Source organism: Strongylocentrotus purpuratus, unplaced genomic scaffold (genome assembly GCF_000002235.5).
Source record: "Strongylocentrotus purpuratus isolate Spur 01 unplaced genomic scaffold, Spur_5.0 spur5_scaffold_4, whole genome shotgun sequence".
NCBI lineage: Eukaryota > Metazoa > Echinodermata > Echinoidea > Camarodonta > Strongylocentrotidae > Strongylocentrotus > Strongylocentrotus purpuratus.
The window spans coordinates 16,038,792-16,062,763 of NW_022145610.1; the positions used below are offsets into that span (position 1 = coordinate 16,038,792).

Here is a 23,972-nt window from a genome sequence, read left to right on the forward strand (position 1 = left end):
GTGTGGTTTTAATTAGTTCATCAAATTTTAGTGGCATATATTCAAACGTTAGCGATTGGACGTCAGCTTCATTCTGTAATTAACAGTCATCAATTTTAGTACTTACACTTATATTCAATTAAGGTAAGGTATTTTTTTTTTGTACATTAAGTTTGGTCAGTTGTGATTTGCGAACTGGAATTGATATACTGCAATAGGGATGTGCGATTAGTGATTTTGAATAAATTTTGGATGAGTTTTGACATGTTTGATACTGAATAAGATTCATTAGGATTTTATTTGGTTTTAAAGCGCTTTAAATCTGTGTTAAAAAAGAAAACATGCCCCCTTTCGGATTTATTTGGATTTAGTTGCTTTAAGTATAAAATCCCTGTGTTGAAAATAAGGAAAATATGTTACATGTGTTATTCTCAATAGATAAATAAGTTTGCAATCGGTTATCTTTATATTTCGTGTTAAATGTATTGACAAATTTAATGAAGCATAAATATTATGTTTTGTCAAAAGTACTGTTATTCATGTTATTGTCGTCGGAAAGTTGGGGCAACCATCGATAACAACAAATATGTTTACAGTTTGAAAGTAGGAAGTTAAAATGTAATTTGTCTCCCTTTTTTAAAAACAGGATCGGTCATTATGGCATTCAAACACGGAATGCTTCTGGACCCTTCGCTTTTCCTGGTAATCATAAGCTTTTTGCAAGCACTTCCTGCAGATACGACAGTGCTGTCCTACAAACGAAGATATATTGAAAACTCTGTCGAGGAGTGTGCATTTGAGATTCAATCGAATACTGCTAATTGCGAGAGACTCGGGTTAACGAACGTTCCTGAAGAGCTCCCAGAGGATGTTGAAATCCTGAGGATCAGTGAGAATAGTATCAAGTCTTTATTGAACTCCTCGTTTGAAAGGTACCCTCATGTCACCTACCTAGACGTCTCCCAGAACGACATTAGAGTGATAGAACCCACAACTTTCTATCCCCTCAAAGAATTAGCCCTCCTACGTATGTTCCTCAACCCATATCTTGTACTTCCAACAGGACTACTCAGGTGGGCCACTAAGTTGTCCTATCTTGATGTGTCCCAGTCAGGCTTGAAATCGCTTCCGGGTGACATTTTAAGATGGAGCCCAACTTTAGATAAAGTATTTCTCAGCAACGCCGAGCTGACCTCAGTGAATATCAGCATTTGTGGCACAGTGGGATCCGTCTTCTTGTCACATAATAATATTGAACGGCTCACAGATGACACTTTTACCTTCACTTGTCAAACAGATGAACTCTTCCTTACATGGAATCCCATCCGATCAGTTGATCCTGGTGTAATTGCATCACTACACGTCCGATCATTGGTGGTAGAAGGATACACTTTGACTTTAGTTGTCGCTAGAAATATCTTCATTGGTGTCTCACGTTCGAAGATAAAGAACCTCGCAATCAACTATGCAGGTCTTGGCAATTCTGGGGTAATTCCAAAGGATCTATTTGATCCACTGCGCAATATTTCTCTTACATCACTTGAATTGTCCGGAAATAGTTTCAGCCTTTATTCTTCTATATTCTCGAGTTTAAATAAGGTCTCCAAACTAGTTCTCAATTGGGACGAGATAAACAGAATCGAACCGGATTTTTTTAAAGGTATGCAACAGCTAAGGGTGTTAAACTTGAACTTTAATCGAATACGAACCATCAACAAAAATGGTTTTACATGGAATAGGGATTTAGTCGAGATGCACTTATCTGACAATTCTTTAATCGAAATCTACCCCTCCACATTTCGCGGTTTGCAAAATTTGAGGCTTTTAGACCTAAAGAATAATGAAGCCCTTCATAGGCTAGAACTTACATCCTTTTCGGGACTAAAACGAATTGAGACCATCAAACTTTCTCATAGCAGTCTTTATACTAACTTTAAATTGGTAATCCCGAGCTTAACATCATTTTCTATGGACAGTTTCCGCTACCGTTTGGCTTTGAGGCCTGGATCATCCTTCAACTATACAAGGTCTCTTGAACATTTGAGTATTACAGATTCTTGGGTTTCTCGTTATACAATGTGGGATTATAAAGCGAATGTATCCCTTTTTGAAGGGTTGTCTAATCTGACGACTTTGGATCTGAGTAGAAATCCCATGATGTCAAGATCTTTCAAAGATTCGCAACCTCGGATATTTCAATCCCTCTCAGCTCTACAAACCCTTCGTCTCGAACACTGTAACATTTCAACAGTTCATTCAACAGCCTTCATAGGGTTGGAATCGCTCCAAGAGCTAAATTTAAAGGGGAACATAATTCAACAACTTCCTTTAGATTTACTGAAGGGCTTGGGCCAAGTGCAAAGCATAAATCTTGCTGACAATCGTTTGGCATACCTCGACAAAGAAATATTTTCCAATAACCAAAGGATGACAACTCTTCTCTTGTCAAACAACAAATTTACGGTCTTAAACCAAAGTACTTTTAAGCCAATTGAATCGTCGCTTTTCTCTATCGATCTTTCGTTAAATCAAATCGTATGTGACTGTGATCTCAGTTGGCTTCTCGATTGGATCGGTCGTCCTATTGAACTTCTCAACAAGAATACAACTCTTTGTTCGCCAGCATCTTTAGAGCCGCTCCACTACAAACCTCTCCTTGATTTTGATCCCTCGGAGCTCTGTGGCCTTAGCATCCCACTCGTCTGTTTGTCTTCCCTCGCTGTCATTTGTCTGGTCGCCATCGCCGTGCTCTTTCATCACTATCGATGGCAATTAAGGCACAGACTCTTTCTCCTGAAGTTTGCCGCCCTTGGGTACCTGGAGATACGAGACACTCGGGAACACGACGAATACGAGTTCGATTTGAATATCATCTTCTACGATGATGACGAAGAATGGGTCCGTGAACATCTTCGGTTAGCCATCGAAGAACGGCTTCCGCAATTCCAGAGCAACGTCTTTGGTGACGAGGATCTCATCCCCGGTATGCACTATTTGGAGGCAGTCGACTATGTGGTGAGGCGGAGTTACAAAACCGTTGTACTGCTCAGCAGTGCCGCTGTCCGCGATCGCTGGTTCATGCTCAAGTTCCGGACGGCCATGGACCACGTGAGTGATACCCAGACCGAGTTTGTCTTCGTGATTTTCCTGGAAGATATTCCCGACGAAGAAATACCCTTCCTTGCAAGGATGTACCTAAGTGATGGCAGACCCTATCTGCACTGGCCTGAAGATATTAGGGGACAGTTATATTTTTTTGATGAACTAACCAAAAATCTGACCATCAATCTAAAGACGAATGATTTGATTCCTGATGGATAGTATTAATTTCCACGATGTTTCAAGACGAAGTAAAACGAACTTTTTAATAACTCAGTTTCTTTGACTGTTGACGACAAATCTTGACCTTATTTCCTAAATTTGTATCAGTTAGAAATTGCATTAGCTGTCATAAGCTACCGCGAGATCCTTGCATTTGATTAGCTGAGAGAAAAATGTTGTCATAGAGTTTAAGTACTCCTTAAAGATATGAAGTTTTCCATATAAAAAAGGTCAACCCCCCCCCCCCCCGGGGCTCCATTGCGTTCTCTCTTCTCTCTCTCTCTCTCTCTCTTAAAGGTACTATGTCCTTTTTTGCAGGCCTAAACAATTAAAAGGTTAGAATTCCAACGACATTTGAAGATAATATTTAGAACTCTCTCAAAACAAAGGGGCTTACAATTTTTTATTTTTTTTTGGGAGGGGGGGGGGGTGGGGGGTGTAACGACCGTAAGTTGTCGAATCGAATATAGGGATTGCAGTCGCTAAATTAAATAATCTGATTTTCAGACTTTAGAACCGAATGGTAAGATTCGATCAGCTTAATTTTGGCCATTACAAGAAGTGAGTTATTGATGTATACAAATGCTCATGTACCCTTTACAGCTCATTTTTATGTATGTTAATACCAAAGAAAAAAAGTCCGTCTGTCACTCAATAGTGTCTGACAGTGAAGTCTAAACATTAAACGGGTTTCCTTGCATAATTTGAATAGTAGATCTCCGTCAACGTTTAATCTTCACAAATAGGACATACATGACAATTTCATAATTCCTGCACATTTCTACAGAGTTTGATGTTGAGTGCAAAAAGGAAACACTACCTTCAACTAGAACTCGATTCTAGGGAATGTTTTTCTCCTTTTCCTATGTCCTCAATTTATGTTGAAGAAACCTGGAAAAGATTGTTATTAGCAGGTGTGATATATAGGGAATATTGGAAACTGGAATACTGTATTAGTCAACAAAATCTTTCTGAAAGGTCTATGATTATATTATATAATTCTCTAATTTCATCATGTGTTATATTATAATATTGTATGGGGCAGTATAGTAGTATTCCTTATATCAAAATTGAATTTACCGTTCCCCAAAATGTGCTAATGTATACAACTCAATAGTATTAACCCATTTGTCTGTCTGCAATATAGTGTGGGGGGATTCATATTCGTCTCATCTAAACAAAATGAAAATACTTCGAAAGAGGGCAATTCGAATTTTAACGAATTCAACGTATAATTCTCATACGAAACTATTATTTAGCAGAATGAAGATTCTTCCTGTTCAGGAACTGATATCACTTATAATACTTGTTTATTTATGTATCATTTCTACACTGGTAATCTTCCACACATTTTTCAAAACACATTTATTAGTAATTCATCTGTTCATTTACATAACACAAGGCAAAACATGTTATTACACAAACCCCCTGTACGTACAATTAATTTGTAAAACTGGGTAGGACTATAAGTTTTAATCTCATGTTTCGCATTTTTCATGTGCTTCCTCTTCTTCCTTTTTCTTTTCTACTCTCTTCTTCTCTCTCCTTTTCTCTCTCTTTTAATATGCTTTAAAGTGCATTGTATTGTGTGTGAAAGAGTAAGTATGGCTGAGTGTGTTTGCAAGATATTGGTAATTGTTTTGTAATAAGTATGAATATACACATATATCTTTTTGTTTTGTTTGTTATAGTATGTTTTTATTATATTTTTTATGTAATTGTAAATTAATGGGCCCCATTTACATGCTAAGGTTCTCAGGGGTTCATAGCCTGTCTTGTACCAGTACCAGTATGATTGTATTTTTGTTTAAATGATTAGCTGAATACATTTTATTGAATTGAGTATCACAATAATTAATTCTTTATTTTCCTTTCAAAAGAGAGCGATTCGCATGATTACTTACTCAAATTATTTATCACACACATAATCTTTATCTCATGAAGAAAAAAAAATATTCACATTTGTCAGACAAGTATTTTTATGTATGAATATTATCATAATCAACTCCTATTCCTATTTCACAATTTTTACTGTTTGAACTCAATCATTCACAAATATCGCACCCGTCGTTCAGAAAATTATAGCTTCACCAGAGCTGACCACATGTGTACAATAGACCATACAATTGCAACATAGGAGTTGCTTTGTCAGACGTGCACGTAGCATCACCAGGAAAAGAAATGTAATGTGCAGGTATGGTATGGTATGGTGTGGTATTTTTTTAATCATGCATCGCAGTTACATATACTGAATTGCACATCGATATATATTGCATTTAAAAAACGAGTGTACAATTTAAAACAGTATCATTTACATAATTATAAGTACACGTTTATATTACATGTTTATCCTTAATTTTGTACCAAATGTAACACAAAAGCAAAAATACGAACAAGGAGGAAAACGGAAATATGTACCTAAACAAAATATGAATTCAAAGTGAGAAAGAGAGAAGGAAAAGATGTAGAGAAAAGAGGTTAAAAAGGTAAAAACGAAAGAGAGAGAGAGAGAGAGAGAAGAAGAGGAGGAGAGAGGGAAGGAAGGTGAGAAGAAGAGAAAGAGAGAATAATAGACCGAGAGATATAGTGAAGAAAGAGAAAGAGCAGGAAAGATAGAAAGATGGAGAAAGAGAGAAAAGAGATGGAGAGAGGAGGGAGAGAGAGAGAGAGAGGAAGAGAAAGAGGAAGAAGAAAGAGAGAGAGAGAGAGCGACACGAGGTAAAGAAGGGGAAAGAGAGAAGGGAGATCTTGCCAACAATTTGAAATTACATACAAATTGACGATAACAAGATAAAAGTATGCATTGCAACATTATTAATAACATATTAACATATTAATAAGATGAAAACAAAATACATTGTAAACATTGTATGGCGCACCTAAAAATCTTTGGTAAGTTAGATATAAATGTTTAAATGAATTTTTTTCTTTTTTAACGCAGATGGTAATAGAAACATTACGAGAGTATAATAACAACCTCTTTAAAAAAAAAATTGATACAGGCGGATATAGCAGAGAAGCAAGATTCAAAAGGCGTAATTGCAGACCTGCGCAAACTCATACAGTGTACTTAGTGTTAAAATAAAAATAACGAGCAACCAGAGGCAATTTAACATAATACATGTAATTATGAAAATACAGTATAAAATACCAAGATTAAAGATAATAAAACTGATAAATTGAGGTAAAACGTATTGGAAATATTTACATTATGTTTCTACACTTAGCAATAATATAATTGTTCAATCCAAGATAGTTAATTAAATCTAAAACACAATGCATTAAGATTTGGCAAATTGTAGATGTGTTCAGGCAAAGACTGCAATTTGAAAATGAATTTTAATAAATAAATTGTAATTTTAAATAGAGGCTTTAGATAACTGGCAAATAATTTATATACAAAAAGAAAAAACGTGGGAAAGAAATGACGTTACTGAAGATGACCTAATAGGTACCCCAGCAACTGTTCGTTGTCCCTTTCAATGATTTATCATAAATTGTTGAATGTGCAATGAGTAGAACAAGCAAACTCAAACTTGTGTAATTTTATCCCTTTTTTCAACTGAAAAAATACGTCGAGGTAGAGAGGTAGAAACACAGACAATACACTGGAGAGGGCACTCCAGCTATGGCGTAGACACAACACGGGGAGCAATAGTAATCGGTTATAAGCCGTCGCTCGACTGGCGTAGAGCTTGGCGTCAGGGATTGCTCCAGACGATGGAAGGGACCTTCGGATCTCACTGGACAGCTACCGCCCGCCTCAAGCTGGGCAGCTTCCAGCCAGTAAGGTGCTGTCTCGCCACAGTCTGCCTTCCTTGTTGGGTGAATGTGGAATAGGAGAAATCTGAACGGTGGACTGTAATATTTGCACCAGGCAAAACAAAACAAAGAAAGAGACTAGCTCTACAACTGGGAACTTGGAACGTCCGCACCATGATGACTGACTTTGCGGAAAGCCTTATGGACAGCAGTGACGTCACGAAGACCGCCATCATAAATAAAGAACTGAAGAGATAGAACGTGGATATAGCAACCCTTCAGGAAACACGTATGGCTGACTCAGGTCACACTGAGAGAGAAGGACTACACGTTCTACTGGCAGGGAAAGGGCTCTGACGAGCCCAGAGAGCATGGAGTAGGCTTTGCAGTGAAAAACACTTTGCTGAAGATGGTGGAATCGAACAGCAACGGATCTGCGCAACTCCCGACTCTTCGCTTCAAAAACCACCGAAGGCCCCGTCACCCTCATCAGTGCATACGCCCCAACACTGACCGCCAAGCCAGAGTTAAAGGATGAATTCTACGAGAACCTCGCAACCACTGTTAGGAGCATCCACAGCTCGGAACAACTAGTTCTCCTGGGCGACTTCGATGTCAGAGTGGGTGCTGATAACAACTCCTGGCCATCCTGCCTTGGACAGTTTGGTGTGGGTAAAATGAACGAAAACGGACAGCACTTACCCGAGTTCTGCACCTATCACGCCCTGTGCGTCACTAACTCGTACTTCCAGACCAAGCCAAAACACAAGGTTTCCTGGAGACATCCACGTTCCAAACACTGACACCAACTGGACTTGATCCTTACAAGGCGCACCTCTCTCAAGAACGTGCTACTGATCCGATACTATGAGAGTACTTACTGCGACACAGACCATTCACTGGTGTGTTGCAAGTTCAAGATGCAGCCAAAGAAATGCCACCGTGCCAGACAACAAGGAAAAGCACACATTGCAATCAGCAGGATCTGCCAAACAGAACTCGTGGAGCAGTTTGCCATCGCCTTTCAGAAGGAAGTTAGTGCCTTTCAGCATGAAGAATCTGCAACAAAGAAGTGGGAAGAGCTGCGAAACACCATCCATCGCACAGCTTTGGCCACATTTGGGAACAAAAACCTCAAAGTCACATGATTGGTTTCAAGCCAAGTCAAACGACTTGACTCCCATCATTTAAGCCAAGCGCGCCGCCCCAGCGGAGTACAGGAAATCCCCCAGCGAGAAAAATCTCCAGATTCTCAGGGCTGCAAGAAGCAAAGCTCAGCAGACGGCCAGGCGCTGCGCCAACGAATACTGGATCAAACTGAGCCAAGAAATTCAAACTGCTGCCATAACAGGGAACTTTAGAAGAATGTACGATGGCATCAAGAAAGCATTGGGACCAGTCCAAAGCAAGACGGCACCCTTCACATCCTTCACTGGGGGAGCAATCACAACTTTGGTTGAGCTTGGCAAGGCCATTGACAGACTCGCTGCAGGAAAGGCGTCATGCAGCGATGCAATAACACCTGACCTGATCAAACACTTTGGGCTGACTATCAGTCTGAAGAAGACGAACATGGGACAGGGTGTAGAAGCGCCGCCATCCATCACTATTGATGACTAAGAGCTCACGTACCTTGGGTCCACCGTTTGCAGCAACCCCTCCTCTCCTTTGCATATAGCTCCGTTTACTCTCATTTCACAAGGCCCCCTATCGTCAGAGTCAGCAGCCATACATGTTAGCCTATGGAATTGTACAAAACAAAATCGTTAAAAATTCAGTTTTTTGTTTAAACGAAAAGCACATCCACCCCGATTTACGTTATCACTAGCTCTTTCATTGGAACCCTTATGTCCCATTGACTTTTGAAAGTTCGCCCACCGTAATTTGATCAAAATAGGTTGCAAGCTCGTCATTGCCTATAATACACATGTGAAACAAGGCGAACTTTGGACTCAGTTTGCCAAGCGATTTTAAGATTATAGATCAAGCACACGAAAGATAAGAAGCATGAATTATCCTAGATAACTTCTGCTTGGTTCATTATGTCCATTTCATCCAACCCTCCACCCACTGTAATTTTCCATTTAGTAAAAGCAAACATTTGCCAAGGTAAGCAAAAACATGAATATTCATGAACGGTCAGACAATACAGCCTTTTAGTACGTAACGTATAGTGAATGGGAATGGGCGATGATCCGTCCAGGAGGTAGAGGTCAGTGGTTTGTGCTGGCAATGTTCCAGCGAGCGAAAATGAGACAATCGGAGCAATATGACGCAGAGCTCAACAAGAGAATAGGAAAGGCAGCAACAACACTCGCTCGCCTCACCACACGGTCTTTTAAGACAAAGATGGCAGTGTACAATGCCTGCGTCCTCAGCACACTGCTGTACGGGAATGAGACGTGGACGACCTATGTCAAGCAAGAGAAGAGACCAAACGCCTTCCATTTGAAGTGTATCCGCCGCATACTCGGCATCTCATGGAAGGACAAAGTGCCGAACACCAAAATCCTATCTCGTGCCAGCCTTCCAAGCATGTTCACCCTCCTAAGGCAACGCAGACTCCGATGGCGAGGCCATGTCCATCGTATGGAGGATGGCCGAATCCCCAAGGACATCCTCTATGGACAACTGGCAACTGGCAAGAGAGGCAATGGTCGCCCTCAGCTGTGCTTCAGAGATTTTGTCAAGGGGGACTTGAAGGCTTTGAAGGTTAACACAGATCCAATTGCAAACTAGTTTAATTATTGGATGGAAACGCAGCCATTGTTATCTTGACATTCATTGAAGTCATCAGAATAGGGTAAGTTACGTCTCAGATGATTCAAGAGGTCTATTTTGTAGATAAAGTTTCAATTTCTTAGAATGTTTCACTGTGTTGTAGGGTACGTACGAGGGTACCGGATGTATGCCATTGGGTGTGATGTGTTCGCGCGCAGTGGCGCGAATTATACATTCTTCTTCTTCTTCGCTATAATCAGTACAGGCCACCGCGCCGTCAAATGTGAACATTCCTTTCCTTCTCAATACAATAACTTTCACCTGCCTAAGTTATTCAAACCATACCGCCTCGCCACTTCCATTACGTAACCATTAAAAGGATCCGCATATACTACATTTTCCTGCTATACGTTGTACCGCAGGAAAATACAAATCTCCTTGGTATACCTTACAGTCCAAACGATAAATATGTGCCTTTAACGAAGCAGGCGACAATCGGCGTAGCAGACGACACTTGATAGTAATTTTGTATGTGAGATTGCTTTGCTAAATATAAATTACTTTGTTAATAAATATCAACTAAAATTTCTTTTACATTTCTTTAAACCATCATTGATATTTAATAATTCATGAGTGAGTAAAAGAAACATACCAAACTATAAAATTATATGAACTACTTGGTGGCAATTAGGGGAGTTTGACGTGATGAGCGATTGCACCCCTCTGTTAATAACCGAATAGTCCATGGTGTGTCATGAATATTCATGTTTTTGCTTACCTCGGCTAAATGTTTGCTTTTACTAAATTGAAAAAATACGGTGGGGGGGGGGGGGGGAGGTTGGATGAAATTGACATAATGAAATAATCAGAAGTGATCTATGATAGTTCATGCTTCTTGTCTTTCGTGTGCTCGACCTATAATTTTAAAATCGCTTGGCAAACTGAGTCCAAAGTTCGACTTGTTTCACATGTGCATTATGGGCAATGACGAGCTTGCGACCTATTTTGAAAAATTACTGTGGGTGAACTTTCAAAAGTCAATGAGACATGAGGGCTCCAATGAAAGAGCTAGTGATACCGTACGTCGGGGTGGATGTGCTTTTCGTTTAAACAAAAAATGAATTTTTAACGATTTGTTTAAAAAACGTCCATAGGCTCACATGTTAGGCTGCTGACTCTGACGATAGGGGGCGTTGTGAAATGAGACTAAACGGAGCAATATGTGTGTGACAAAGACTGCCACTCACGCATCGGTCTGTTCAGCCACAGACAGTGTTGTTCCAGCAGGACAGACAGTTAGGATTCACACCCATGGTCTTTACAGACTGAAGGAGGCCTATGAAGTATTGAAATTATGCAAGGAAACCCGTTTAACTTCTAGACTTCACTGTCAGACGATATTGAGTGACTGATTGACATATTTTATCTTTGGTAATAATATACATAAACTGAGCTGTATCAGGTATAGGAGCATTTGTCTACATCAATCACCCACTAAATGCGATGGCCAACATTAAACTGATTCGTAGAAGTGATTGCAATCACCTAATTAATAGACTGATTTTCAGACCATTTATCGAATTAGATTCGACAACTAATGTTCATTATTTTCACACCAAGAGCCATTTTCAAGCTCTTTCGTATTGAAGGAAGTTTTTCATTAGTTTTGTCTTTCAAATGCCATTGGAATTTAACCTTTTCATTTGTTGGGCCTTCAAATGGGACATAGTACCTTTAAGGCGACCGTGAATCATCACTTCAAATAATAATAATAATAATACATGAGATTTATATAGCGCCATTATCCATTTTAATTAAATGCCGAACGGCAGCTCTAGATTTTTTGTCTCTACAAATTCAAAATGCGCCGCGTGGCTACCCTAACATAATATGTTGCCGCTACAGTATGTGGCCGTAGGAATACTGTGGCGGCTCTATACTTGCTATAGGCCGTAGATGGATTAGACCGCAAGGCCGCCGCGGCGAATGTGACCTATGCATTACGGTCAACTTCACATGCTGATTCCAATACGCCCCTGGTCCCGAACCAATACCCGTAACGGTGATCGTTCTTTTGCTGCTGCATCCCCCAAATTATGGAATAGTTTACCAATATAGTATCCCTCAATCCCCATCTGTAGTCTTTTAAAGAAAGTTTGAAGTATTTTGTTTTAAATAGTAATTTATAAGGCAATTTTGTTTAAATTTAGTTTCTAATTATCTGTAATGCTATTATTAGAATTATTTATTATTATTGCTGTATTTTTATTTTACGTTGTACCTTATTTTGTTAAGCGCTTAGAAACATTGTGTTAAGCGCTTTATAAATGTCATGTATTATTTTATTTTTATCGTCTTTTTCTTTTCAACTTATTCATCAGGTGTTATGTTTTTGTTCCTCTAGTAATTTTCCCCGGGCTCTCTTCCTCCTCCTCCTTTGTCATCATCATCTTCCTCAAATCTCCTCCCCCTGTTCTTGTTCTTCATCCTTCCTTCATTCCTTCATTATCTCTTTCTCCCCTTCCCTTTTTCCTTCCGTCCTCCTCTTGTTGCTCCTCCCTTTTCTACCTATACTTCATCATTTTCGTCCTTTTAGTCTAGTTTTTTATTAAAATATTATTGTATATTTCCCTTTCTCAGTTGACATCGGAGACGTCCTTGCTGGAATCAGGAGAATACATCCTCAAAGCGAGGCCTGGATGTTGGGCCCGTAGCCATTGAATGGGATCCGTGTCTGATAAACTACACCCAGATACAAATTGATTTATCAAGTGAGTGATTACCAGTCATGGTGTATTGGATCTGATTTTTTGACCTCAATTCACATTTTAAAATTTGATTCGTTATTGGTCATTCACACACATAATCACACATTTTGGGACATGAATCGTTCCCTGGCTTTCCTGTATGAGCAAAGGTAAAACAATAATCGTCAATTTTTTTTTTATATACTTCAGATTAGTGCCCCCTTCGCCTCCGATAATTGCCCCTATCAAATCGGAGCTATAGTCGTTTTACTTGACAATTTCCATTTCCCTTCCTGATAAGTGCTCTTTTCGTCTTTGATAAGTGCCCCGTTTATTTTAGCATGTGCCTCTTTTTCTTTTTAATAAGAGCTACTTCCCCCCTCATAAAAGCCCCCTTTCACCTTTGATAAATGCTCCTAGTAAAATCTGATCGCTGCCCTTTTTCTTTCAACTACTGTACATTTTCCTTTAGTATAAATGCCCATTTTTCATTATCATAAGTGCCCCTTTTCTTATCTGGTAATGTCCCTTTTGACAATGATACGATGGGTGCCCCTTTTCCGTCAACAAATGCCCATTTCCCATTTTCATAAGTGCCGTTTTCACTCTTTGTGAGTGCTTCTTTTTGTAGGTGTAAGAAGTGCCTAATTTCACCTCTGATAATAACCCTTTGTAATGTAACACTTGCTCCTTTTCTTTTCTAAAAAGTGTCTTATCCCTTTCGATAAGTGTCCCCTTTTCCTCTCATCGCGCCCTTAATTTCAAGCGACTAAGACTAAGAGCAATTTCCCCTTAAGCTCGCTCGCTACCATTGCTCGCATTTATAGATGATATAATTATGTTACTTATCGAAGGTCTTTTTAGTCTTCCGTTATGAAAGATGAGGACTAAAAAGTAGCCTATATTGCCTGACATGTCACCATAGTGCATCAATTTCAATGTCAGATTCTTTACAATTTGGTATTCATGAATTACCAGTTGGAAGCAATAGCCCCTCTGTCAGTTACAAAAAACACACTCTCTTATGTCAAAGAAAGAAGAGTGCTCTACATAACAATATCTGTGCTTACCACTTCATTTTGCACCTTTTCACTATTGACTGCTCACCCCATAGCAGCAAAATCGTGGCAAATATGGTATCATTTAAACACAAATAAGCACGCTTTCTGATGATAATAACCAAAGCGATTAGTATGCCGTGGTAGGAGAGCTGTAATCGGAAATTTAGTGGGCTACTAGGGCTATTTGGCAACTAGCTTAGTAAAGTCGTATGACTATATTCTCATGGTCCCCTGCCTATATTCTCATATTCGAGACATGACGATAAATGTCTGAAAAGTTTGGATTGAAATCTCATGGCACAGCTGCGTGAAGTCCCATGAATTAATGTTTCCGTGCAATACATGTGACTTCTAGCAGCACGATTGAGTCAATGTTTTGGCAGTTTGATTCTTGCATAACCTAATAATATACCTCGAATTCTTATGTACTACCTAACCACCCTTTAAAATGTGCTTCCAGACTATTTCTTGTATTATCATTATCATTATATTTTGAAATTATAATTGTTATCATTATTATCATTTTTATCAATATTCATTATTATTTTTTGGGCAAAGAGAAAATCAAGTAACAGTGAATGCGAAACAACAGTAACATCAATCAATCTCACGGATGCCGGGAAAAGAAAAAAAGATTAGTTAAATAATTTTAACCCAACAATGTTCTTTTCCTATCACTGCGAATTTAGATACACACATAACAAAGAATAGCAAAAACAACATAATCTATAATGAATTGCAAGTACAGATGTGTATATCAAAGCCGAGAAAAGGAAAAACAAATGATGTCGCATTATATAAATCTGTCTTCAAAAGAAAGATTATCACATGACCCATTACTCGAGTTTTATTTGATAGATACTGAAATGAAAAAATGCTGAAACTAATCCATTAATTATTGATTAACATCAACACTCAAACCTACTCTAGGTCGAGAGTTGTTAATTGCATTAATTGCTAAAAACAATAGTAAGTACGTGTGTTTGGTAGCTAATTTATGATAGATTGCTGAAACTTAACTAATGATAAATGAATAGGTAGAAGTCCTTAATAATTTCCTGTGCTCACTTGTGTCGGTATAGTTTCGCTTTACAGAAATCAAACTTTGCAGGAGATATAGCCTGTTACGCCGAGGAAAATTGCAGTCATTACGTTTTCTATAGCGTAGTGATTCTGTACATCAAATTTTAATGCCATATATTCAACCGTTAGGGTTGTGGCCCTAGGGAGTTGACGTCTGCTTTATTTCTAATTGACAATCATCAACTTACCCACACTTATATTCAATAAAGGTAAGATATTTATTTGTTAATTTCTCATACATTTAGTTAAGTCAGTTGCGCGTTTTTTGTAGAGGGGCGCGAAATAGAATTGATATACTGCAATAGGAATGGGCGATATGTTTGATACTATATAGGTAAGATTAATTAGGATTTAATTTGTTTTTGTAAAGAGCTTTAAATCTGTGTTAAAAGAAGAAAACATGCCCCTGTTTGGATCTATTTTGTGTCTAGTTGCTGTAAGTGTGAACCCGTGGTTTGAAAATAAGGAAAATATGTTACATGTGTTGTTCTTAATATATTTCTTCTTTTGCAATAGGTTATCTTGATAATCCGTAATAAATTCATTGAACATCTTTAAAAAGAATAAGTATTGTGTTTTATCAAAAGTACGGTTATTCATGTTATTGTTTTTGGAAAGGTCACGTGGGGCAAGCCTCATTGGGGCAATCATTGATAACAACAAATAATTAAGTTTACTGTTTGAAATAATTTGTTTCCCTTTTTTCGAACAGGAATCGGTCATTATGGCATTCAAACACGGAAGGCTTCTGGACCCTTCGCTTTTCCTAGTAATCATAATTTGTTTGCAAGCACTTTCTGCAGACACAACAGTGTTGCCCTACAATCTAAGAGATATTGAAAACTCTTTTGAGGGGTGTGTATTTGAAATTCAATCGAAAGCTGCTATTTGCGAAAAACTCGGGTTAACGAGCGTTCCTAAAGAGCTCCCAGAGGATGTTGAAATCCTGAGGATCAGTGAGAACAGTATAAAGTCTTTATTGAACTCCTCGTTTGAAAGGTACCCTCATGTCACCAGCCTAGACGTCTCCGATAACGACATTAGAGTGATAGAACCTACGTCTTTCTATCCCCTTAAAGAATTAGCCCTCCTACGTATGTCCTTCAACCCATATCTTGTACTTCCAACAGGACTACTCAGGTGGGCCACTAAGTTGTCCTATCTTGAAGTGTCCCAGTCAGGCTTGAAATCGCTTCCGGGTGACATTTTAAGATGGAGCCCAACGTTAGATAAAGTATATCTCGACAACAACGAGCTGACCTCAGTGAATATCAGCCTTTGTGGCACATTTGGATCCGTCTTCTTGCCAAAAAATAATATTGAACAGCTCACAAATGAAAACTTTACCTTCACTTGTCAAAGAGATGTACTCTACCTCTCAGGGAATCCCATCCGATCAGTTGATCCTGGTGTAATTGCATCACTACACGTCCGATCATTGGTGGTAGGAGGATACACTATGACTTTAGATGTCGTTAGAAATATCCTAATTGGTGTCTCACGTTCGAAGATAGAGAACCTCGAAATCAACTATGCAAATCTTGGCAATTCTGGGGCAATTCCAAAGGATTTTTTTGATCCACTGCGCAATTTTTCGCTTGTATTGCTTAAATTGACCGCTGTTCGTTTCAGTCTTTATCCTTATATATTCTCGAGTTTAAATAAGGTCCTCAAACTAGCTCTCAATCGGGACAAGATAAACAGAATCGAACCGGATTTCTTTGAAGGTATGAAACGGCTAATGGTGTTGAACTTGAACTTTAATCGAATACAAACCATTAACACAAATGGTTCTACATGGAAAAGTGACTTAATTGAGATGCACTTATCTCACAATCATCTAATCAAAATTTCACCTTCCACATTTCGCGGTTTGCAAAATTTGAGGCTTTTAGACCTGACGAATAATCTCCTCCTTATGCTAGAACTGACATCATTTTCGGAACTAAAACGAATTGAGACCATTAAACTTTCTGATAGCGAACTTATGAAATTTGAATTGGTAATCCCGAGCTTAAGATCACTTTCTATGGACAGGTTCTCCATTTTAGCTTTGAGGCCTGGATCATCCTTTAACCATACAGGGTCTCTTGAACATTTGAGAATTACAGATTCTTCGGTTTCTCATTTTAACATGTGGGATTCAAGATCGAATGTTTCTCTTTTTGAAGGGTTGTTTAATCTTACGACTTTGGATCTGAGTAGAAATCCCAAAATGTCAATAATTTTCAAAGATTCGCAACCTCGGATCTTTCAATCTCTCTCAGCTCTACAAACCCTTCGTCTCGAACACTGCGACATTTCAACAATTCATTCAACAGCCTTCATATGGTTGGAATCGCTCCAAGTGCTGAATTTAAAAGGGAACCTAATTCAACGACTTCATTTTGATTTACTGAAGGGCTTAGGCCAAGTGCAAAGCATAAATCTTGCTGACAATCGGCTGGCATACCTCGACAAAGAAGTATTTTCCAATAACCAAAGGATGACAACTCTTCTCTTGTCAAACAACAAATTAACGGTCTTAAACCAGAGTACTTTTAAGCCGATTGAGTCTTCGCTTCTCTCTATCGATTTTTCGTTTAATGAAATCGTTTGTGACTGTGATCTCAGTTGGCTTCTCGATTGGATCGGTCGTCCTATTAAAATCTTAAACGAGAATGCAACTCTTTGTTCGCAAGCCTCTTTAGAGCCGCTCCGCAACGAACCTCTCCTTGATTGCGATCTCTCGAAGCTTTGTGGCCTCAGCATCCCCCTCGTCTGTTTGCCTCCCATCGCTTTCATTTGTCTGGTGGCCACCGCCGTGCTCCTTCATCACTATAGATGGCAATTAAGGCAGAGGCTCTTTCTTCTGAAACTGGCCGTCCTTGGGTACATGGAGCTACGAGACGCTCGGGAACACGATGACTACGAGTTCGATTTGAATATCATCTTCTACGATGATGACGAAGAATGGGTCCGTGAACATCTTCGGTTAGCCATCGAAGAACGGCTTCCGCAGTACCAGAGCAACGTCTTTGGTGACGAGAACCTCGTCCTGGGTATGCACTACTTGGAGGCAGTCGACTATGTGGTGAGGCGGAGTTACAAGACCGTTGTACTGCTCAGCAGGGCCGCTGTCCGCGATCGCTGGTTCCTTCTCAAGTTCCGTACGGCCATGGACCACGTGAGTGATACTCAGACCGAGTTTGTCCTCGTGATTTTCCTGGAAGACATCCCCGACGAAGAACTACCCTTCTTGGCAAGGTTGTACCTAAGTGATGGCAGACCCTATCTGCACTGGCCTGAAGACATCAGGGGACAATTATATTTTTTTGATGAACTAACCAAAAATCTGACCATTAATTTAAAGACGAACGATTTGATTCCTAATGGTTAGTATCAATTTTCACCATTTTTACCATTTTACACGACGGAGTTAAACGAACTTGTTAATAGCTCTTGGTATTATTATTATTATTTTTTTTTTACCGTTGACGACAAACCTCGGCCATATTTAATAATGTTGTTATTAGTTACAAGATATTCAGTATTTGTTATGTATAAATATTCTCACAATCAACTCCCATCTCTATTTCACAACTTTTACAGTTTAAACTCAAACATTCACATATCCCATCCGTCGTTAGTTAGAAAAGTCAGTAAGACATCATGAACCAGATGTTTGGAACTTACCGAATATAATAAGGCATTGTTAATCTATCTTTTCTTAAAAAAAACTCTTATATCGAAATATCAACATAACTGATTTCTACATGCAGTAAGCAATCATTGATATCTCAAATTGTTGTCACATTGCAATTCATTTTGCCATTTCGTATTCTATTTCGTATTCTTTGTTTTCTTTATTCTAAATGCTACATTTGTTTCCACTCCACGATACAACACAGATCTCATCCATCATTCAATACACACACGCACACGCACGCACACACGCACACACACACATACGAACACACACACACACACACACACGCACGCACCCTCACACACATACACGCGCACACACACGCAATACACTCACATAATACACTCAGACATAAATATCGTATGAACACCTTTAGATTTTCTTTTGAGGCCGGCATCCTAGCCAAGCATTATATTATTACCCATGATTGCGGTCTCCTGCCCTTTTTCCTTAAATAGTTGGGATAATACTTTAAATTTATAATAATACGTATATATGTAAATAACATTTTGACATGAAGTTATTAATGTTTGTATAATTTGTATTATACCGTACGTTTATATTTTCTTTGTTATTCAGTTATTGTTTTTGGAAAAATGCAGAAGTCAAATTTCAAAAAAATCCAAAGATTGAAGGATCGTTTGAAAGAATAGCCTCAGATTGAGAATTCCATGTAATTCAGCGATGACCGATCACACCCCTAATACTGGACATAACATTGGATTAGATGATACCCATACTAATGACTTTGAAACACATTTCTGGTCAAGAAAGGTGAAAGAATCCAAGTTGAGGATAAGGATTAATCCTTCACTGAAAAGGGACTCTGGTTATTCACTGTCACACATCTTCGCTCCCAGCGATCCGTGAACTGTGTGGAGAATCATTTGGCGTTAGTGGACAAAAGCTTGCTTACTAAAATTGAAAGTTGGTAAAAGCCAAAATTACATTAGCGAACACCCAACTAGTATCATCCATCAAGTAAAATTGTTATGATAATTCTATTACAACGAATTCCAATCATTGGGTATCATTTATTTAGACTCAAATGGTTATAAAAATTAAAAAAATTCTGCATAATTATATTAAAAACCCACTCATTTGATTTGTCTTTTTAATTCTCTTCTTGGTTGATACTATGTTTTTCTTTGTTGCTTATCGACCTGCCCTTCTATTTTCTCTACTAAACCCTTTTTTCTTCTATTTCACTCTTTCTTTCTATCTATTTCTGTCTGTATCGGTTTCGTATTTGTTCTCATTTGTATCCGCTTGAGTAAAAACCTATATATATATTGCCATTTTGCTTATCTGGATATTCGCTCTCACACAATTTCTTTCTGTCCATCTTTTCCCTTTCTATCCCCGGTCCGTCTTCCGTTCTGCCTGGTTCTTCTTCTTGGTTGATTTCCTCTCCTTTTCCAGTCAGTAATCAGACATTAATGCTACGTGAGATTCACAAACACAATGAAAGATACTAACGCGATATTTCCTTTGGGTCTGCATTTTTCATTGTTTTTTGCTCTAAATTATGTTTGAAGATAAAGGTCAAAATCGTGCATCATGTCTTGAATCAGTATATCCTTGATTATACCCTACTTTCCAGTGAGTTCATAATGTATGTTGTTAATAACATATAGTAGTAGTATACACTTAACTACAATATGTGTAATTTTCTTAATTATTCTCTCGTTTTTATTGACCGATTCACATCCTATACTTGTTTTAGTATTGGGGATGTTATAAATGTGTAGTGCGGTAATATTTTCCTGTTACATAATTGTGATGTATTTTAGTCCTATACATTGTGAAGGTATGAACAATGAATTATGTTGTATTTATGTTCGTTCATCAAATGATAAAAAAAGCTTTGTAATAATTATGTTGTAGTTTCAAACTAGGATTATAGAAAATGTTTTGTTTCTATTATGTACGAAAAAGAATTGGAGATTTGAGAAATAAAAATCAATGCATACAACAAAAAATGTTGCCTTATTTTTAAATTAGATGAAAGATTCTTGACAGAACTGAAATATTCTTTGACCATTTTTTAAAATATAATCAGTATGTTTTTCTTTCTCACATCGATTTCCATGGCATTACATGCGAGACTTTTTGTTACGCCTACTTTGGAAATATAGATTGGAATTTGACATCGAACTCTATGGCATTACAGACTAGTCATATTACAACTACTTCGGAAATAGAGTATCGAAGGGTGACGTCATACTATAGCCAAGTTGTCAAGGTTGCTGGTTTCAAACACTTTTTTTGGAAACATTTGTGTATAAAATATATTTAAATGTTCGAATGACATAATATGAGTTGTATGTCGCCCTGCACATCAACAGGAATCAATTTAATTTGTATATTTTGATTTTTCCCTACCTTTAAAGTCACTTATGCAGTTATTCCGCACCCCTGGTTCGTCAATGTTGGAGTCAGAAATGAGATAACGGAGCATCTGTAAGTCGCGAGAATAAGGGTGACTCCGACAGTTCCTGGCATCTTTGCATTAAAATTAACCTGAGTAAATGAAATACACAAGCTGTGGTCAAAATCCTTGAAAGCTGATGCATTTCAATTAAAAGCCATTTGAATAAATACTCAGCTATAGTACCGGACATCGTTCCCACGAAACCTTCATAAGTTACAACTTTGCCGGAGACCCAGTGAAACTTGTATTAATTGTAGTTCGGGAGTTTCAATGGGCAAACTCGTACTTATTAAGATTTCGTGAAACGATACCCTGTTTACGAATGTATTTCAACTCGTGTACATGTTCCTCTCCCTAACCCGTGTTTACCCACTACTTCACTCCTGTGCTATGCATAATGGCAATTGTATAGATGGAACCCATTTTGCATAATCAGTTTTTGCTATGCCTCGCATGGATTTTTTTTGTCAAGAGAAAAGTTTTTAAAGTTCTTTCTTCTCCTTCTTCTTTTTTTCCATGGAATAAGCTTAACAAGTCTATTGAAAACCCGCATCTCTATCTAGAAAAAAATACCAAAAGTCTGTATCTAAATGATGTTAAAAGAAGGTTGAGTTCTGGGAAAAAGTAAACAATAACTTGCGAGCGTTATCATCGTATTATGCAAGGGTGGAATAACATCAGATAAAAAATGTTTCCTTAGAAGCATGGCTCTTCAAATGCCTTAATATTCTAAATATGGCATGTAACCTCATACAAATCGGGACGGATTTTTATGCCACATGTTCGTGTAGTCGCATATACATTATTCTGTGTACATTACATGTAACTTTATCAAGACTGGGCAAAATTTCTGATCATTTTGATGTTTCCAGAACCTTGCAGTACACACCAATACTTATATGCTAGATGATCAACCTTTTCTGATCGATTCCATAATGTTTCTTTCACAATGCAATCTCATGACCAGAACTAAACTTTATCTTTAAACTAAAACATTGTCATTTGGGAGGTTTGGCCAACATGGTTTCAATCGATCGCAACATAGCGTATAATATTATTTTGTTTGTGCTTTCCCAAACAAGCAGTATTTGCCATAATAGTTAAAATTAGGAACGGGTTGGTCGAACTCTGGATATGGATGGCTCCCCTTCCATCGCCGAAAGTTACGCGATAGATGGCGCTCTAGTGCGCTATTATCTGTTTGAGCGCATGGAATGTTGAATGTCAAGCCCAACGTTATTTCTCAAATGAGAGCCCGTTATTAGCTTATATTTTCAAGAAAAACGTTCATAAAAGCATATACTAAGGAAGTTTCGATCCGGTATCTTATTTTGGCTCAAGGTCTGTTCAAACACCGTGAAATTAGGAGGCCAGAGAGAGAGAGAGAGAGAGAGAGAGAGAGAGAAAGAAGGAGAGTCAGAGAGAAGCTAGGGGCTAACAAATAGCAAACTAGAGCGAGCTGGAAAGGGGAGGGGGCGGGGTGAATCGATAAAGAGATCGAGAGAGAGAGGGAGAGAGAGAGAGAGAGAGAGAGAGAGAGAGAGAAAAAAGAGATAGAGAGAGGGAAAGAGAGGGGGAGAGAAGCGACATGAAGGGAGAAAATGTGGGGAGGAAACAAGCGAGAGAGAGAGAGAGATTGAGAGAGAAAAAGAGATACAAGATGAGAGAAAATGGGCTGCAATGCTGGATCCAGGGTTCGTTGACCGTAATAAGTCCCACATCTCTAATACAAGCCAGAAAAAGGGGAGTGTCCCCCCCCCCCCTTTTTTGGGGGGGGGGGGGAACATATAGGCAGGTTTTGGTTTTGGGGGACACATTTGCAAACCCATCCCCTTCTTAAGTATAATTCCATTGATCTCATTATCCTTCTCTCTACATGTATCCATCATATTGTCTTTCTTTCTCTCTGCTTCTCTATATTTTCCTCTCTATCTCTCTCGGTTTCCAAAAGGATCTAACTGTACCACCCCTCCCCCTCATACTCATCTCTCCACCCCCTCTCCTTCTCTATCATACTCATTCCCATTGTCTCCCTGTCCCTCTGACTCTGTACTTTTTTCTCTGTCTCTCTCATCTAAATCATATATCGTAGACTTTTACAATGCACTCCCCGTAGGAAATAATAATTGTTCATTGCCACCTCTTTTATTTCATGATGTAGTCCCTGCATTTATGTAATTTGAACTAGGAATATTTGAACCTTGATGTATTTGTACCATATATTTCGATGGTACTCTAACCTTACATAGCACAGCAAAGAAGTGTACCGGTATGTATCAGTCATAGAAAAAAGAAGAAAATATAAGAAAGAAATGCTCATTGACATTTTACCAAACTTGATGCTTTGCATACATACTTGTAGACATAGTGATGCATACTCATTTAATATGTCTACGAGACTGTGAAATATTCCAGAAAATGGATTAAAAGTATAAATAACAAAGAATAACATCGAATCAGTGAATCTTGCAAGGGTAATCGCACTGTAATGGAGTGCCACACAAACTCACAGGCGTTCAACAGTGATTACCATAAAATTTGATTAAATTTCAAAGGCCACTATTTGAAATGGAAGATTGTTTTGTATTCATCTTGGTTTTGATCAATTATATCTCCTGTCATAGAATGATTAAGATTAAAACATAGTAATTATGACGAGGATTAATGATGAAACGAAGAGCTCGATTCCAAAAGGAGCTAAATCCATATTTTATCAAAAATTGAGTTATCTGTCTTGAAATAATGATTTCCTACATGGGGACAAAATGCCCTATATCCAATTCTAAAATTTCACCAGGAAGTATGAACAAAATTAGGTACAATATCATGTTTCATTCCAAAAGGAACTAAGTCCAATCGGTTTCATTCCAAAAGGAGCTAAATTCACTTTGGGTACTTCTGAGTATTAAAATCACCTTTTTTTATATCTTCACTTTCCCTTGAATAAATTTCAGTGATTTGATTGAGAAAAATTAAATCTAAAAATTAAATCAAAATCAGGAAAAACTGGTAGATTTTTTCTTATCATATATTATTGGTCCAGGGTGACACCTTTAACATATACAACAATATTAAGGTACATGGCTAAATGGAAAGTGGAGAAATATAAAAAAGGTGATTTACTCAGAAGTACCTAAAGTGGATTTAGCTCCTTTTGGAATGAAACTCTTCAAATA

General features: G+C 38.2%; 1 protein-coding gene across 1 annotated transcript; it reads left to right on the forward strand.

The window, feature by feature from the left end:
- The first annotated feature begins 636 nt into the window (after positions 1 to 636).
- On the forward strand, positions 637 to 3,300 carry LOC105444820. The gene is made up of 2 exons (XM_030997175.1): positions 637 to 1,052; positions 2,535 to 3,300. Exons 1-2 carry the CDS (start codon positions 637 to 639, stop codon positions 3,298 to 3,300), a joined length of 1,182 nt encoding a protein of 393 aa, XP_030853035.1.
- Positions 3,301 to 23,972: the final 20,672 nt, after the last annotated feature.

What these genes read in the sequence shown, in the direction of transcription:
- LOC105444820 (XM_030997175.1), top strand. Translation starts at nt 637, where the DNA reads ATGGCATTCAAACACGGAATGCTTCTGGACCCTTCGCTTTTCCTGGTA. An exon ending in CTTCCAACAGGACTACTCAG is followed by an intron (nt 1,053 to 2,534) that starts GTGGGCCACTAA and finishes CTGTGATCTCAG; the next exon opens with TTGGCTTCTCGATTGGATCG.